General features: G+C 38.7%; 1 protein-coding gene across 4 annotated transcripts in view; it reads left to right on the top strand.

Moving 5' to 3' along the window:
* Nucleotides 1-18986, top strand: part of Col19a1 (collagen type XIX alpha 1 chain) — a 313337-nt gene that overhangs the window by 119139 nt on the left and 175212 nt on the right. For all 4 annotated transcript variants that reach the window (XM_029483553.1, XM_021163060.2, XM_029483550.1 and 1 more), the window contains 2 exons: nucleotides 5642-5695; nucleotides 7545-7580. In XM_029483553.1, coding sequence (XP_029339413.1) covers nucleotides 5642-5695; nucleotides 7545-7580 — 90 coding nt within the window. The remainder of the gene's footprint in view (nucleotides 1-5641; nucleotides 5696-7544; nucleotides 7581-18986) is intronic.

The following is an 18986-nucleotide window of genomic DNA, read 5'->3' as shown; positions in this document are numbered from 1 at the left end:
CTTGATGGCTTTCAGTGTTGCATATTGGATTTAGTGTGATGTGATGAATCGTATAATGCATCTTTCTGTGCCAACTTTTTCACAAAATAGCTAGTCTACTTAGTTTAGAAAAAGAAAGCACACTGTGGTCCATTCTTTTTCAGCTGGGCACTGTGGGATTTAGGACAAGGCACTTCTCTGCCATGTGAGATTGTCTTTATGTATATGTATGCATAGAAATATGCATACAATAGTATTTAACTTAAAAAGAGGCCATGAATTTGAAAGAGAGCAAGGAAAGGTGTGTGGGAGAGTTGAGAGGGAGGAAAAGGCAAGGAGAAATGTAATTATATTATAAGCTCTAAAAAAGAAAAAGGAAAGCAGAATATATTGTGTCCTCAAGTTTCCCAAGTAATATGAAATAGCCTTTATTCACTGGGACAACAAGGCTCTTCTCTCTCTCTCTCTCTCTCTCTCTCTCTCTCTCTCTCTCTCTCTCTCTCTCTCTCTCTCTCTCTCTCTCTCTCTCTCTCTCTCTCTTTCTGTGTGTGTGTGTGTGTGTGTGTGTGTGTGTATGTGCTTGTGTGTGTGTGTGCTTGCATGAACTTGTATGAACTTTGGGTTTAAACTCTAAAGTATCAATAAGAGTATTTCTACTGCAGTACAAGTGATGACTACTGAGCAATATAGAAATTGCAAAATTTTTAAATTTCTGCAATTTATCCTTCAAAATATCTTAGAATAGACTTGAGATATATGTAAGAATCCTATTGTAACCATTGAGGCCAGGCTGTCTGGTTCCAATCCCAGCTCTTCCAGTAGCTACAGGTCACATTACTCTATTTTTCCTCCTGTTCCTTTATGTGCACGATGGGAAATTCAGATTACTAGTACTTGCAGAAGTCATGGGAGAATCAACAGAGTTACCATGCATGCAGCAGTAGAAGGGTGCTCAGCACACACAAGAATTGTGTGAGCAATCATTCTCTGTTATCAAGAGCTTTTAGATGTGATGTATCATCTTACTAGATACCTCTTTCGTTAGTTTCCTTCCATTCAAATGCAGAAGAGTAGGTTTCAGTCATTCAGCTTAGTCTTTATGTTTATTTTCATCTTTGAAACATCCTACGACAAAATTACTGTAACTGACATTTCTCGAATTACCACCCAAATCTCCCTACACCAGTGTGATCTGTGCTACTAATTATAAAAACTCTGAAATGACAAAGCCAGAAAGTATCATCTGGTGATAGCTGTTGCCATTGCTAAGAAACTACATTACATCAATAGATAGCTCAAGGAATTAATTAGTAGTTTAGATTTTTAAATAAAGAATATTTTATACTGTTTTATTTTTTAAAAATGCTATATGTCCACAGTGATTTTTTTCCAATAAAACCTCTGCAGTCTATTTGCTTTATGTGACAGCATCCCTCAGCTTTTCTTTTGTCTTTAGAGAAAACTTTCCATCTCACATTACACGCAGATACAACTACTATGCTTCAGGGAATAGTTTTACTGAGATCCCTAATAATAGATACCCATCCATGTCTCAAGTTTAAAATCCCTTTCATTTGATGTTTTGTGCTTTTTAACTTAAAGTTTTATAGATTAAAAAGATAAAAAACTTTCGTAGGTGAATACTGTGTTTGCAATATTGCTCCTCCCCATCTCTCCCTCTAATTTCTCCCATATCTTCCCCACCACTCTTCAAATTCATAACCTCTTCTATAATGTTTCTTCACACACACACACACACACACACACACACACACACACACACACATACACGGACGCACATGCACGCATGCACACGCTCACATGCATGACCAACTGAGCCCGTTTTACGATGTTCTTATGCATATGTGTTTAGAACTGATAACTGCTTTAGGACTGGATAACCCATGACTGGGCACATCCCTTGGGGGAGTAGATTCCTTTCTTACAGCCATTGATTGCTGATGGCTCTTCATCCCGAGATGGGGGTCTTGTGAATTTTTTCTAATCTGCACTGGCTTGTCAACAGGCATTGCCATTATGCAGGTCTTGTTTAGGCAACCATATTGTCAGGGTTTCAAGGCCGCAACTCTGCTATCTAGAAGGCATAGCTCGGGCATTACAGACCAACACTCATACTTCTAAACATATTTTATGTTTTTACTCTGTGTCTTTTTTCTTCCCTCCGGCACTCAATAACATTGATAGCAGCAACAGCATGACAGGAGAAGAAAAATCGTACTTGCAAAAGTATTACCGAGCTGCTTTTCAGAGCCTATTACAAACCCATAGCCTTAACATTACGGCACTTTGTCACAGGGGACATGAGTTACATGGTCTACTTCCATGGCCATAGCTGTAGGAGCTTGATGAACACAGAGCTTCTCTGCTGCATTTTATTCTCTATGACTTAAAGCACAGTTGTTAGATATCTGTCAACCTGAGTGTGAAACACCACAAAACGCCATTAATTAACCCTTACTTGCCCTAAAAAACAATAAATAACCTTTGTTAAGAGACAGCAAGCTACTAACAGTACTAATCATTACAACAACGATGCTGAGCATCTCTTCAAAATAACTATTGCATATACCTTTTTTTTTAAATGCAGGTACCTTGACTACCTAGGACGATGCAGCAAACACTCTTCTTTCCTGGCTCCCTAATGCTATATTGCAAAGTCTTGAGCACATATAATAGATTTGCTGGCTAATAACATTGAAGTAGCTTCCCACTTAATTAAAATTAAAAAAATATTCCCATATCTATATGCTTTGACCTCTGACTGACCTTGACTTAATATCATACATCAGAAGATGCTACCTTAGTGACTTTTCTACTTGCTGTTTATATCACCTGTACACTTTCCCCTGGGACTGTTCTGGGAGTGAAACCTTCTAAAATAGCACACAGTCCCCTGCATCCAGAGGTGGTTTCTTACCATCCCACCTGAGGCAGCTTTCTTGAGCATTTGTCTCATCACATCTACTGAAATGTCTACTGTCCATCTCACAAGTCATACAGATGGCAAGAATCTTAACTTTGGGGAAGAAAAATACCTGCATTTATTTATCTATCATCTATCTATCTATCTATCTATCTATCTATCTATCTATCTATCTATCTACTTACTTACTGACTGACTGACTTGACTTAACTTACTTATTTGTAGCAAGGAAGACTTTTTACTCAAAACAGATGTAATGGGGGAATTGCAGTAAGGGAGGGGGTCAGGCACATCTCCAGATACAAGGAGGACCTGGCTGTAGTTGCAGACAGCAGCATCGAGGAGACAATGTGGGGGCAATTACTAAAGGGAAATATCAAGTAAGGCACAGTTCTGGTCTAGAAGAATTCTTTATAAAGACAGCCAAGAACTAGATGTCAAAGGGAGGAGATGAAGAGCAGATTCAGTTAATACTGAGATTTGCCAGAGAAAAACCAATTACACCATATGGGCCAAATTTAAAGTAAGCCTTATTTAATATTATCTACTGACCAAGGGATGGAGTTTTGTCACGCCCATTCCCTGGAATTTCCCCACTGAAAATGGCCTCGAGCCATGAGTAGGGGTTTATATGGACAAATCTATAGGCCACTGTACTTTTCCATGAGACTTTATTATTTTCCAAGAACTACAACTCCCAGCATTTCAGGAAGTTACCCAGTCCTTGGGGAGGTGGGGCTTAGGGGTTAATTTAGGGGATTGCCATTCCGAGGATGGAAGAGTTTTGTAAGCTAACTTAGCAATACTTTTAGATAACCAAGTTGAGCAAGCCAAGGGCAAGGCAGGGCATAGTCCAGACTTAGGAAGAGCACCCAGAGGAGCCTGATTTGCACGAGGTAATAGAGGTTATTTTTGTTATCACCTTCTTCTCTTGTGTCTGATCTCCAAAGTGATGCAGAAATACAGAGAAAACGAAAAACTCAAGACAGGAGTAAACAAATATGTTACAGTTTCTATTAGTTGTGATGGAGAAAGGAAAAGGATTGGGCAGAATTATTTTTACTAATATACATTACTTGATGCATTATTGCCAACATTATCATTTCAATGACTAGTATACAAAGTATTAACAAACTATCTAACATTATTTTCTTATACTACACATTATACAGCAAATGGGAAGTACAACTCAGTAGTAAAGAACTTGACAGCATGACCAAGGCTCTGGGCTCAGTCCTTATCATTGAGAAGAATGGGGCTGGAGAAGAAGAGCATCCAATGAGCAGCTACTTTATCAGACAGAGTATGTCTAGGGTAGTGAGTGGCCACAAAGTACTGGAAAACTATTTAGTGGACATGTGGATAAATGAATGATAGAAATCCAGTCACAGAAATGGCACGTCTCCCTGTGGGTGGTTAGGATATTCTTCTGCCAGCTTTTACTCTCAAGTATCTACTGTTTCAGAAAGGAAGAGATAGATAGTCCAAATAATATTCCAGATACAGTGTAGTAGATTACTACACTTTAAATATTATTTATTAAACACTAAAATGACTAAAATATATTAAGGTATTTATTCATTTCAAAGTTGTTTTTTCAAGTTGAATGTTTTATTCATCCTTTGTTCTTGTTAATGTCCGACATGGTTTTCACATTCTGTGCAACAAAATTGTTTCATCTAATTACTTTTATTATCATGGTTTGTCCTTGAATTCTATACTGAATACCTGTAGGTGCTGGGGTGTGCATTATTTATTTCCTACAAAACTCCCAAGCAGTGATAACTAGATCCCTGTGCTAGGAACAGCAAGATGTTTAGACTTACCATATGTAATATCCCAAATGCACCCTTTCCCACCGTTCCTCCTCCCCCATCCTATGTGTTCAAAATGAAGGAAGGTATCCTCCCTGCTCACACCTAATCAGTATGTGTCCATCGACTCACCTTCTTCTTTCCACAGAGAACACTTTCAGCTGAAGAACTGATGTGGCCATCACCATCTAAGAACCTCCAAACACCCAAGAATCAGGAGGATTTGACATATTTGAAAACACATATCTGACAAATTTTCTCTCTCATGTAGTTCCCTTTGATATCTTTATAAATCCAGGTTTAAAAAGAGAAAATTAGAAAACTGAAATATAGTTTCAAACGGACAAGCACTACATTTTGCCTCCAGCCCCGTGAGTGACAGAAGAACGCAGCCTCTGTAGTTCTCCTCCCAATAATTAAATTTCTTGATAGAGACATGAACATGTTTTTTGATGTAACTCATGACTTTTTTTTGGCAAGCTTTATAAAGGCTAAATCAATGCTAAATCAGAGGTATTTACAACATCCACAAATTTAATCCAAAGAGGATATTTCAAGGCTCATATAGATCTAAATGATGATCCCCCAGATGGTGAATTAATGTAATTTTAGCAGGATACAAAGTTGCACAAATATGCAATATTGAGGCCCAGTGCTGGTTTAACGTATCTGAAGCACAGATACGATGGGGCACACAGCACAGATGGAGCCTACCACAGCGATGCCAGTTGCCGGTTTCTGTACTAGAAAGGAAAGATTGGGATTTGGGAGTTCAGGGAAGCATGGATTGGTTTGTTTTTGTTTTTGTTTTTTGTTTTTTGTCTTTTTTTTCTAATAATCTATCAATAATTGAAACTTTTGGTGACTCTTCCACAGAAAACTATTTTTGTTATGTTCTTTTCAGGGTTTGAAAGGTGACTCGGGTCCTCAAGGTCCACCTGGCCCAAAAGGAGAAAAGGTATTGTATCTACCCAAAAGCACACACACACACACACACACACACACACACACACACACACACACACACACACACACACACTGCCTAAAGTGAGTGACTTCTTGTAGATCCTATCTGGTTACCCAAACATCCTGAATATGGCAGAAGGCTGTTGTGTGAATAGCTTGTGAATAAGGAAAGCCTTTTGGTTGCTTCAGTGTGAGAGACTGTGTGTGCAGTTACTAGTTGACATTAACACAGGAGTGAAACCTCCTGTTTCTCACCTTTGCTTGACAGCCTGAGTGTTCCATCAGCACATTAGCAAAGGTGTCCTGTGTCAGGAAACTCAGCCAATAACACCAAGCTGTCACCTCTTAATGATCAGACAGGTGGCGTTGGGGGAAAGGAAGCTCGCTCTGTGTCTCTCTCCACTTTAAATCAAATGATCCATTTCTTGTGCTTTCCCCCTGTACTGTTTCATAACAGCATTTTGGAAGTGGCCTTTCAGTGCGCACCAACCAGTATTAAATTCAAGGGTTGTATTGAGTGCCGTAATTAGGCAATTCTGATTTTGTGGGAATTGTATATATCTGCATTTTATTCTTCATGCTGAGAGCATACAGAATTCCTTCCTATCTTAAATATTTATCTCTGCACTAGAGATGATCTCACAGAGCAATCCTTAGTAACTGATTTAAGTTCCTTAACAACTGTTACTTGTCCCCAAAAGAAGGAATATACAATGCTATGCCTTAAAACTTAAGATAACTAAGTTTAATGAGAAAAAGAGAAAAATCCTAGATTTAGCATGACAATCTGATGGCTCACACCACAGACACAAAGACTCCATGATGTTCAATGCAACAAAAGCACAGCCAGGGCACTTGGTCTCCATGACTATGGAGTTCTCTTTCAGTGACTAGAACTCCTGAGACAGAAGAGCACCCACCGGAGTGACACATCATGAACTTTGGAGACTTTTTCAAAGACTGTTTTTAAAAGACATGGTCTTACTGTGTAACCCTGGCTGGTCTGGAACTTGCAGTGTCAGTGAGGCTGTCCTTAAAGTCACAAAGATCCTCTTGCCTCTACCCTGAGTGCTGGCATTTAAAGTGTGTACCACCGTGCCCAGCATTTTCGAAGACTTTTTAATAGTCAAGATACACACACCTGGAAACCTGTATTCACGTAGGTCAGCAAAGCATTTATAGTACTGGAAAATACAGACGGAGGAAGCTTTCTCAGGGCTAGAGGCACAAGTGATGCTGATGCAGCCGAGCCTAGGAGAGGCTGTGGGAACAGCTCCTTGCAGCTGGAAGGCATGGAGTGGGGCGGGGAGATCCACTTATTATTTCTGCTGATCCTCATACAAACTTTGTCAGAAAAATTATCTGCCTTCATGACGCTTCCCAGCTGCTCTTTTGGCAAGGAACCATATTTGGAAAGATAATTTTTTTTCTAATTTTAGATTCATAGTCAAAAGAATAAAAAAAATTTAGATTATTTTAGTTTTTCAAAACACACTTTGCTATTGCAGAAAGCATGAGGGCACACAAGGCGATTTTTATATCATAAGCCCTAAAGGGAACATGAAACAGCTATCATTGTGCAAAAAATTTTACCAAGAAAAATTCTATTTTTATGTCCTTTCAAATTATGAATTTTCTGGTAGGGAAATTGAGAAGGGATTTGGGGGGATTGGAAAATGGGGGAAGAATATGATTCAAACTATATCAGGAACTTCTCAAAAAACAGATAAACACGTAAAAGAAAAAGATTTATCATTTTATATTGTTTCTCTCCATAACCTCCTAAATAATGTACAGACAGGTGCTGTTGTTAACTGCAACTTTTCTTTCATCTATTTTAGGGTGATATGGGACCTCCAGGGCCACCAGCCTTAACTGTAAGTAATATTAAAGAAAAAAACAAAAATCGAAATGTTCCATTTGCTTTTTATACTACATCATGACTGAGATACAATTTAAGTATTACAGGAATTGATAGTGAACTTTGAATTTGCCTAGCAAACCTTCTCACTTTAAAGATGAATTCCTGCCCTGAGCAATGACATACTTGACCCAAAGCCTTAGGGGTATTTTTTTTTAATAGAAGTCTCTAATCTGTATCTACCTCAAGCATATTTCTACATCCTTACCATGGTTCATAACCATGTCCCTGTGGTTGATTAGGCATTATTTTTTGAATAATATATATATATGAGTAAATAGAAGTAGAGAGTTCCACTTGGCCTAAAAATTGTAACAGTGACACTAGATATAACCATCCAATAGGGAAAAGCTCCTCCCCCCCTCCTCCTCCTTGTCCTTCTCCTCCTTATCTCTCTCTTTCTTTTCCTCCACCCTCCTCATTCCCCTCTGTTCCTCTCCCCCTCCCCCTTCCCTCCCCCTCCCCTGCCTCACACCCAGATCTCAGAATTCTCTATGTTGACCAGGTTGGCTTTGAACTCACAGAGACCCACTGAACTCTGCCTCCCAAGTGCTGGGATTAGAGGTGTGGACCACCACACTCAGACAAGAGATACACTTTCACACTGATTGTTACTTTGCTTGCAAACCTACCAGAGACTATTTTCCCATGATTTATTTATAAGATTTGCAAATGATAAAACAGCAGGAGATTCGTGATAAAAGTTAATAATGTGCACATGATAGGATAGTTGTCAAGTTAATATTTCAGCGTTTCTTAAGTATCTAATCATAAACATATGGAGTATTCCCATTTACATACATTCTACTACTACAAATTCTCTGCATAGAGCATTAAAGATTCTCATTTAACTTAAGAAAGATTCTAAGCTTAATGAAAAAGGAAAAAAAATAAAATCAAGTGTAGCCTGAGGCCTGTCATCTTTCATATTGATATTATTAATGCCATAAATGAAGCATGAAGTCACTAATATTCAAAGAGCCATGGTGATGGTAGATGTCTCCCAGTTCTGGCCATAGAACATTGAAATTTGAAGGGCTGTGATCTTATGTGTGTGTATTTTACCTAGACTTGAACAACCCAAATGGAATGAAAGTATTTTCTAGTTCACATCATTTTCCAACTGGCACTTAAAGAAGAATACTGTTTCTTGGTATATAGGAAATCCAAGAAGTGAAACAAGGGGCTTTACTTTAGAAGAACAAAACTCTTGAAGGATTTTATTTTCAAAATTGAATGAAATAATTTTGAAAGAAACTTTTAGCTTTTTTTTAGATGTTTTCTTTATTTACATTTCAAATGGTATCCCCTTTCCTGGCTTCCCCTCAGAAAACCCCCTATAACCCCCCGACCTACCCACTAACACATCCACTCCTGCTTCCTGGCCCTGGCATTCCCCTACACTAGGGCATTGAGCCTTCACAGGACCAAGGGCCTTTCCTCCCATTGATGACTGACAAGGCCATCCTCTGCTACATATGCAGCTGGAGCCATGAGTCCTACCATGTGTGCTCTTTGGCTGGTGGGTTAGTCCCTGGGAGCTCTGGGGGTACTGGTTAGATCATATTGTAGTTCCTCCTATGGCATTGCAAACCCCTTCAGCTCCTCAGGTACTTTCTCTAGCTCCTTCATTGGAGACCCTGTGCTCAGTCCAAGAGTAGACTGTGAGCATCTACCTCTGTATTTGCCAGGCACTGGTGGAGCCTCTCAGGAGACAGCTATAACCAGCTTCTGTCAGCAAGCTCTTGTTGGCATCCACAAAAGTGTCTGGGTTTGGTGATTGTATGTGGGATGGATCCCCAGGTGGGGCAATCTCTGGATGGTAATTCCTTCAGTCTCTGCTCCTCACTTTGTCTCTATCACTCCTTCCATGGGTATTTTGTTCTCTATTTTAAGAAAGATAGAAGAATCCTCACTTTGGTCTTCCTTCTTCTTGAGTTTCCTGTGGTTTGTGAATTATACCTTGGGTATTCAGAGCTTCTGGGATAATATCCACTAATCAGTGAGTGTATACCATGTGTGTTCTTTTGTGATTGGGTTACCTCACTCAGGATTATGTTTTCTAGTTCCATCCATTTGCTTAAGAATTTCATAAATTCATTATTTTTAATAGCTGGGTAGTACTCCATTGTGTAAATGTACCACAGGGCTAATATTCAACATATACAAAGAACTCAAGAAGTTAGACTCCAGAGAACCATATAACCCTATTAAAAATGGGGTACAGAACTAAACAAAGAATTTTCAACTGAGGAATATCAAATGGCCAAGAAGCACCTAACGAGATGTTCAACATCCTTAGTCATCAGAGAAATGCAAATCAAAGCAACTGAGATTCCACCTCACACCAGTCAGAACAACTACAATAAAAAACTCAAGTGACAGCAGATGCTGGGGAGGATGTGGAGAAAGAGGAACACTCCTCCATTGTTGGTGGGAATGCAAGCTGTAAAACCACTCTGGAAATCACTTTGACAGTTCCTCAGAAAATTGGACATAGTACTACCTGAGGACCCAGCTATACTACTCCTGGGCATATACCCAGAAGATGCTCCAACTTGTCCAATAAGGACACATGCTCCACTATGATCATAAAGGCTAGTGACTATTTCTTCAGCTCAGTCACATGTCTAACTACCTCACCTAGTCGCTTGATTTGCTGGTCATTTTCAGCTCCTGTGTGAAGGCTGATAGATGAACTTTGTTCATTATTTCACTTGAAATGAAACCTGGGACCCACAGCAGCCAAGAAATTGTACTGGACTCTATCTGTAGTATGAATGGTTCATAGCAACTGATTCCTTTCTTCTAAGGAACCCCCCATAGTGGTCTCTATGCCAGTCGTCCAGGATGCATTACAGAGAAAAGATATTTTGCTCTGTGGTGTCTAAAGGTACGACAAATCCAAAGTCTAATAAATATGTATTGCAATTTATTTTATAAAATGAAATAATAATAATATGTGCATATTACTATTTGATATAATTGCCAAAAATTTGTTTCCTTGTGTACACAGTCATCATCTAAAAATAGGGGTGTGCACTAAATATTTAATTGATCTTATAATGCATGTTAATATTTTATTAATTGAAGCAACTGATATGAGTCTTCCAGGAAGCCAAAATGACTAACCATTCTGTAATATATTAAACAAGACAATGATAAATCAGAGTGCTAATCCACGGTAATTCTCAAAACCCACTTTCCACTAAAATCCACTGGCGTGCTTTAGAAAATACCAGGCTTGGGCCTCCATCCCACCAGATTTTAATTTAATAGGCCAAATGTGGGACCAGCACATTTTTTAGGTCCCACAAGTAGTGTATGGAAAACCATTGTTTACAGAAACTGGTGAAACAAGCTTTCTTCCTGTCCCATTTTTTTTTTTTTTTTTTAATGAGACTATTGCAGTGGCCTGGCTTTCATTTGAAGTTCAACTCAATAAACTAGTAATAAAGAAATATATCTTTGGGAAGGCATACTGGTAACAATCAAGATAGTTTCCCCTCTGAAACCGCCCCCACTGCTCCCCAACCCACCCACTCCTGCTTCCTGGCCTGACATTCCCCTATACTGGAGCGTAGAACCTTCACAGGACCAAGGGTCTCTCCTCCCACTGATGAGCGACTAGGCCATCTATTGGATGGAGCACAGGGTCCCCAATGAAGGAGCCAGAGAAAGTACCAAGGAGCTGAAGGGGGTTGCAGCCCCATAGGAGGAACAACAATATGAACTAACCAGTACCCCCAGAGCTCCCAGGGACTAAACCACCAATCAAAGAAAAAAACATGGTGGGACTCATGACTCCAGCTGCATATGTAGCAGAGAATGTTTCTTTTTCTTAAGAAAGCCCACAGCATTGACAACTTCAAGACAGAGAGTCCTAAAGGCTACCCAAGCTTCCACAGCTGAGCTAAGTAAAGAGTGAGCCAGCTAGACACTTTTCCTCATCTAAATCATAGCACTTAGTTATCTTAATGGAATATAAAATTTTGTTTAACAGTGAATGCAAAGAAACAGTAATTAATGATAATGTCTTTGCATGAAGTGTGTTTGTGAGTGGTTAAGTTTATTGCAGTTATTTCTCTATATCTCTGTGAATCACTGTGCTTTGACCATTGGTTTATATTTTTAAAAGTAAAGAAAAGCCACACTGTAAGTAATCCAATACTGAATGTCAATCCAATAGGTATCTTTTCTAAATACACCAAGCCCGCCCCCACACCCAAAGTGGCTCTTCCTCTCTCAGCAGCAATCAACCATCAGTTAGGTCTGGAGTCTGTCTTCACCCATGCTAAAAAAAATTGAGATAATAATATAATGACATCATTTGCCCCTTCCCTCTCCCCTCTCCAAGTCTTTCCATTTATACTTCCTTGCTTTCTTTCAAAACAATGTATTTTCACTAAGTATTACTTTTGTTTCATATTTTTAATTTCCAAGTTCTCATCTATGATTGGGTCTCAGTGAAGAAAGTGGATAAAGGATAAGGGAAGCCAATTTGCAAGGAATAGAGAGAAGGAAAGTTGGTGCAATGTCATGAAGTACAGAACCCCGGAAGCAGGCTTACCAGAGAATCTCAATCATGGCTTCTTTCCTTCCCTGCCCCCTCACAATCATGGACTGTTTCCCTTCTACAGGAAGCCATCGAAAACCAATATAGAAAAGAGGGCTAGCAAGAAGATTGATCACAATGGTGCTGCAGTTTAAATGCATTCTGTACTAAATGCCCTTTTGACTGATAAAACTAGGTCATGTTCAGAATCCATAGTTGGATTCTTTTGATAACATTTGGATCCTTCTGTAGATTCACCTTCACAGGTCATATAGACAGAACTCCAAAGGGACCACATGGCAGGGGGTGGGGGAGGGGATTAAAAAAATAAAACTGAATGAACAGAAAAGGAGTTGGAAGAAAATGAAGAGACAGAAAGAATGAAGGGGAAAGAGAGAAGAAGGGGGAAATACAGGATGGATGGGAGGTAGGGAGAAAGAAAGAGGAATACTTTGGGGATTGAAGATGTAGAAGTGGGTGGCAGTTACACCTCTGCCTCTTCTATCTTTAGCTATAACTATTCTGTCAGTCGACTTGACTTGAAAAATCTGAATGATGACTTTTGACATCATGTGAATCAAGTTGCAGTCTTCCCAGTTGCTGTCTTTAAAGCTTTTCCAGATTATCCTAATAATATCACATTAAAGAATAACCTTAAGAACAACCCTGTGGATCTGAGCATGAAACAGTCTACAAAACCTCGTCCAAGAATCTTTCCTAAATACACCAAGCTCAAAGAAAAGCAGCTTTTCCTCCCTCAGCAGCCATCAACCATCAGCTAGGTCTAGAGTCCCTCTTCCTCCATGCTAGAAAAAATTGAAATTATAATATCATGTCATCATTTGCCCCCTTCCCTCTACTCCTTGCAAACCCTCCCATATATACATCCTTGCTTTCTTTCAAATTAACGGTCTCTTTTTTCATTAATTATTACATATATATAACATATATATATATGTACATGCATGTAACATACATATATGTTATATACTAATTATATAAATATAACCTGCTCAAGGAAAGCAATAGGCATGCTAACATGGAGAGGGGAAATCTCATGAGGCCTCTATCCTACACAAAGCACTACAGACAACTAAGGGATGATGAGAGTTGGAGAAATGGTCTCCACCAGAAAAGAACACACCAATTAGTTGTCCACTATCAAACGGTCAACCTTGACAATGTGCTAGAGTTGCTAGGTAAACACAGCCACTGTGGTTTTATGTAATAGCCGTGCTATGTCCAGAGGACCACATTTCACAGCACCCACCCATATTTTCCAGTTCTTAGATTCTTTCTTACTGCTCTTCTAAGACATTTCCTGAGCCTGTGAAGAGGGTTATTGATATAGATGTCCCACCAACAGTCAATCACTCAACCTCTTAATCTCAACATTCTGAACAATGCTCCTCTGTATTAGCCACTACCTACTGCAGTAACAAATTGCTCTGATGGAGGTTGAAGAATAACAACATAAAATATTTAGAAGGCAGTTTGATAACATGACCACTTCGAAAGTCCTCATCAATAGGCCTACGAACCTCTATTCCTGGGCCTTGACTATGCTTAATGAATTCCTTCCTGTAGAGCAGGCTTCCAGTCTGATCTCACCCAGCAGCCTGCATAGCGCCTTGTCACCATGAGAGACAGCAGGCAGAGTTTCTTGCTTAGTTGAAGACTAATTCTCTATCCTACAACCCAAATGTGTGGTGTCTGCAGCAATAGAGTCTTACCGTCTAGTTAGATAACCAAAAGCAAGGACAATAGACTCCATTGCTTCCAGTGTCTCTGAGGCCTCTCTAGCCAAAAATTTGAAGGGAAATAACTGCTACCCACTGAACAAAGGAGCTTCTGTGGCCAAGTATGAGAGCAGCAGACCTCTATGGCTATAAATCAATATTTAATAAGCAGTTTGACAACATGACCATTTAGAAAACAATAATAATAAGCTCTTATTCGTGGCCTGGGATCTCTCCAGGCATAGGCTCTTCTCCAGGTTTAAAATAATAGGCATAAATTCTCTCCTGTTTAATGAAGAGTATGGAACATAATGGACACTGCATTTATTATTTAATGTAAACAAGTATTAATAACCTATATTATTGCCTTAGATGTTTTTAAACAAAGAAAATATCATTAGATGTCTACTTTTCTCTTTTCATTCTAAAGAAATTATAAAATAATAATGACTCCTGATTACTACATGTCTGTTATAGGCATGTACTTAAGATCATGTTAGACTATACATTTTCATGCATAGTATTTTTCTGGAATAAGTATTTGCTGTATGCTATTCCCTATTAGCTTTTAATCTCTATCCATGTGGATGTTATAGATTATATTTATACTTTTCAACTGACTTATCTTCTTCCAATAGACAAAAGCTTTCCCACCAATAAGTATAGAAAAATGTTTCTGTTGCTGACATTTTACTGTACTAACAATGTACAATGCATCAATTTGTGCTTATCTTTCATGAACATGGGTGTTTTCTTGGTTATATGCATATAAGTAAATCCATTGCATGATAAAGAATGTCTTTTGTCCAATGTAACAATATACTGTCTAATTTCCCTCTCCAAAGTAGCGATATGAATTATTGGCCTCTTTGTCAACTTATAAGGATTATAAAGGCAACTACATCTTAACAATATTTAACATTGTTAAATGTTTTAGTTTAAGAATTTTCAAAGCCCTGAAACACATTCAAATACTTATGGGGCTTTGGGATATAATATGGAAAACATTACAAATCAACAAGAGAAAGAGCAGACCACTCCAAATATTATACTGAGAAAGCAGCTTTCCCAAGAGACAAAAAATACACTATTCTCTAATGATATTCCTTTTTTTATGCTGGCATGCATTTACAACTTTAGTAAGGTATCAAATTTGTTCATATGGTCTCATGTATGTACTCACACCTACCTATGCTGCCCTCATCTTATGATAACTTTCTTCTTCAAGCATGCAAGCTCATAAGTTTCACATTAAATGTGATCTTTCTGTTTCTTGTTTTCTGTTTGCTTTGATGTTGTAGATTGTTGTAGTTGCCAATTAATCTCTTCTAAATGGACCAGGTGGCTGCTATGAGTTCCTTGCTCCCCTCCTCCCAGTGTTCTGTGTTCCTGAAAGACACACTACACACACACACACACACACACACACACACACACAGCTTATATTTTAATATGCCTTGAACAGCTCAATGACTGAGTCACTCCCAAGGCTCCACATAGCGAACACCTCCCCTCTGATATTCCTGAGCTATATTTACTAAAATCTATATTTCATTTTTGCTGCCCTAGACCGAGTGAGAGGAGGGGCTGGGACTGGAACCACTCTTCCACAGTTCTTACGTGATTGCTAGGGTCTCTCTTCTGCACCTCTCAGGCCTGGTCTTTACTCCTTTCCCTGCATGGCAGCTCTATCTTCTTCCTCATTCCCTGGTCCCTTGCCTGGGAATCCCAAAGCCCGGCCTATGTCTTCCTGCCCTGTCATTGGCCACTAGCAACTTTATTTACCAATCAAAATCAACTGGGGACAGGGAACTTCAGCATCTTACAGGCAGATTATGGTGCAATTTGGGGGACCCTATTAACATAACACAAACATTAGACCAAATCCACATTAGATGTTGTTGTTGTTGTTGTTGTTGTTGTTGTTTTTAAGGGTAGCTTAAATAACCTTAAACTAATAAGGTAGTGGAACCTTCTTTTGGAATCTAAGTGTGCCAGAGTTTACAGTAAGCCTGTAACTCTTATGAATGTTTCATTCTATTTTTAGATTTGGCTAAAGAAATTTGTTTCTGGTTTTATTTGGCAGTTTTTTTTTAAAGTCTAGATGTTGAATTTGTGGTTTTTTCTGTAGATATTAGAGTAGACATGTACTGTGTTTTCTCTTCAACATCTTAATATGGCAAAATAGCTTATATATATTTTCTGAGTGTGTGCCTGAGAAAGTAAGCCCTACTTGGCCATGCTGTATATTTTTACCATATTAATGAAAAATGTGGGCTTCAGTCTGACCACTCAAAGGCTCTTTTCTCTCATCTAAGCTCTGTTATTTCTGATAAGAACTTGCCAATCAAAATGTCTCATTTTTCATAGGCTGCTTTCATTATTTTTAATCACATTTTAGGTCTTTAATAATGATGTAGCTAGGTGTATATATGTTTAACTTTGTCCTAATGAATTTCATGAATTTTTCAATTTATTTCTTTCACATAATTTGAGAGAATTAGATCATTTCCTGACCCACTATCTCTTTTCCTCTTTGGTGATGTCAATTTCATATTTTTGAATTTTAAAATAATATTTTGTTTGTCTATTAACCTCTGTTATATTTTTTTCTTTTTATCCCTTCTTTAGAAAGGAATCATTTCTAAGGCATTGCTGTCAGGCTCAGTAATGTTTTGGTTATCACTGGTTATAGTGTTAGATACTATCAAATAGTTCTCAGGTAAATCTATCATGAGTAATGTCAAGCTGGTTTCCTGATCAGGCTGTTTGTAGAATGAGATATATTTATACCTTCCTTGTTTGTCAAATAATTTCTCTTATATTTACCAGTGAATTAAAAGACCTCTGCCATAACTTGCTTTCTGTTGCTGTGACAAATACAATAACCAAAGGCACGCTGGGAAGGAAAGTGCTTATTTCTTTTTTTTTATTATTACATATTTTCCTCAATTACATTTCCAATGCTATCCCAAAAGTCCCCCATACCCCCCCCCACTTCCATACCCACCCATTCCAATTTTTTTGGCCCTGGCGTTCCCCTGTACTGGGGCATATAAAGTTTGCGTGTCCAATGGGCCTCTCTTTCCAGTGATGGCCAACTAGACCATCTTTTGATATATTTGCAGCTAGAGTCAAGAGCTCCGGGGTACTGGTTAGTTCATAATGTTGTTCCACCTATAGGGTTGCAGATTCCTTTAGCTCCTTGGGTACTTTCTCTAGCTTCTCCATTGGGAGCCCTGTGATCCATCCAATAGCTGACTGTGAGCATCCACTTCTGTGTTTGCTAGGCGCCAGCATAGTCTCACCTCACAGCTTACAACTGAGAGTGGAAGTCAGGGCAAGAACTCAAAGGCAGGAGCCTGGAGGCAGGAACTGAAGCAGAGGGCATGCAGGAACACATCTTACTACTTTTCCAGTGGCTCGCTCAGCCTGCTTTCTTATACAGTGAAGCTCAGGCCCATCTGCTAATGGGTGATACTGCCCACAATGTCCTGGACCCTCAGACATCAATAATCAATCAAGAAACTTCCCTACAGACACAGCTAGTGGAGAATCTGATGGAGGCAATTCTTCAGTTGAGATTCCTTTTTCTCAGATACATCTAGATTTGTGTTAATACAAACTAGGAAGCACAAATCCTATATTATGTTATATTTCTCTGGAGATCAATAATGTAGTTTTAATGAGTTACATTGGCTGAATTCATATTACAAAACACTTTTCCCTCTAATTGGCACTTGTTGAAACTCCACTTTTTAAAGTTTTCCCCCTAAACTAGAGAAGACCAGCAACAGATTTGAAGAGTATTTAGATTCCGAATTTGGGGCAAACTTTTCTCCAGGGCTTCCTAAGCCCCACCCATTTACTTTCCAGGGATGACCTTTGACCTAAACCAGTGGTTCTCAACTGTGGGTCATGACCCGTTGGGGAATCTAATGACCCTTTTACAAGGAGTGCATATCAGACATCCTGCATATCAGATATTTATATTATAACTCATAACAGTGACAAAATTGCAGTTATGAAATGACAACAAAAATAATTTTATGGCTAGGGCTCAGTACAACATGAGGAACTGTATTCAAGGGTTACTGAATTAGGAAGCTTGCAAATCACTGTTCTAAACTCTAAATTTGGATCTTTCAATCCAGCTTTTCCCACAAGCTTTTCCTTTAGCTACTCAGTTAAGTCCTTGTGCTCAGTCTAAACCTCTTATAAATAATAAAATGGTCCTGTGCTGTTTAATTTTTCCAAATTTTGACTCCAATCCAGTATCTGCCAAATATTGTTACATTTCTATGACTTTTATTACATTTCCAGTGTCTTCAGGTAGTTGTTAGTGCACACACTCACACACACAGACACACACACACACACACACGCACACACACATGCACATGCACGCACATATGTGCATATATCATACTTTGTGTTTAGCAATACAATTTACATATTATGTAAAACTATATTATATAAAACTTTGATGTTTCAAGCAGGAGAAAATGATGAAATTTTCAGACTATAGAATCCATCTACTAGGTTAAAAAAATTAAAACATGTGTTAAAGGAGGGTGAGTGTAACAGCTGCATTCAGTGGCATGTGGCCTGCCTACTCTCCACCCTTCCTTGTTATGTCTTTATATTTAGTCCAGAGTTAATAATTATCTGTGTTGTTGCTCCAATAGGAACTTATGGATCATTTCGGAAACTTAGGATACATTTTATGTAATATTGAATTGCATATAATTGTCTTAGTTGGGTTGCCTTTGTAAACATGAGCATATAAACTAAGCTCTTCCATTAGCCTTATATTTGACAACTCCCTGGGATCTAACCACTTCTCATAGTGTCTTCTACTCCCATTCACTCACAGTTAGTACCATTTGTCTCTTGGTTATTTCTGTCATCTCTCTACTACTTCTACTTCTGTCCACCTTGAGACTTTTTTTTTTTTTTTGTGGATGATACTCTTCTTTTTATTAGGTATTTTCCTCAATTACATTTCCAATGCTATCCAAAAAGTCCCCAATACACTCCTCCCCCAGTCCCCCACCCACCCACCCCC

The sequence above is a fragment of the Mus caroli genome, chromosome 1 (assembly GCF_900094665.2).
Source record: "Mus caroli chromosome 1, CAROLI_EIJ_v1.1, whole genome shotgun sequence".
In the NCBI taxonomy this organism is placed as follows: Eukaryota; Metazoa; Chordata; class Mammalia; order Rodentia; family Muridae; genus Mus; species Mus caroli.
This window is presented reverse-complemented; position numbering and strand designations above follow the sequence as displayed.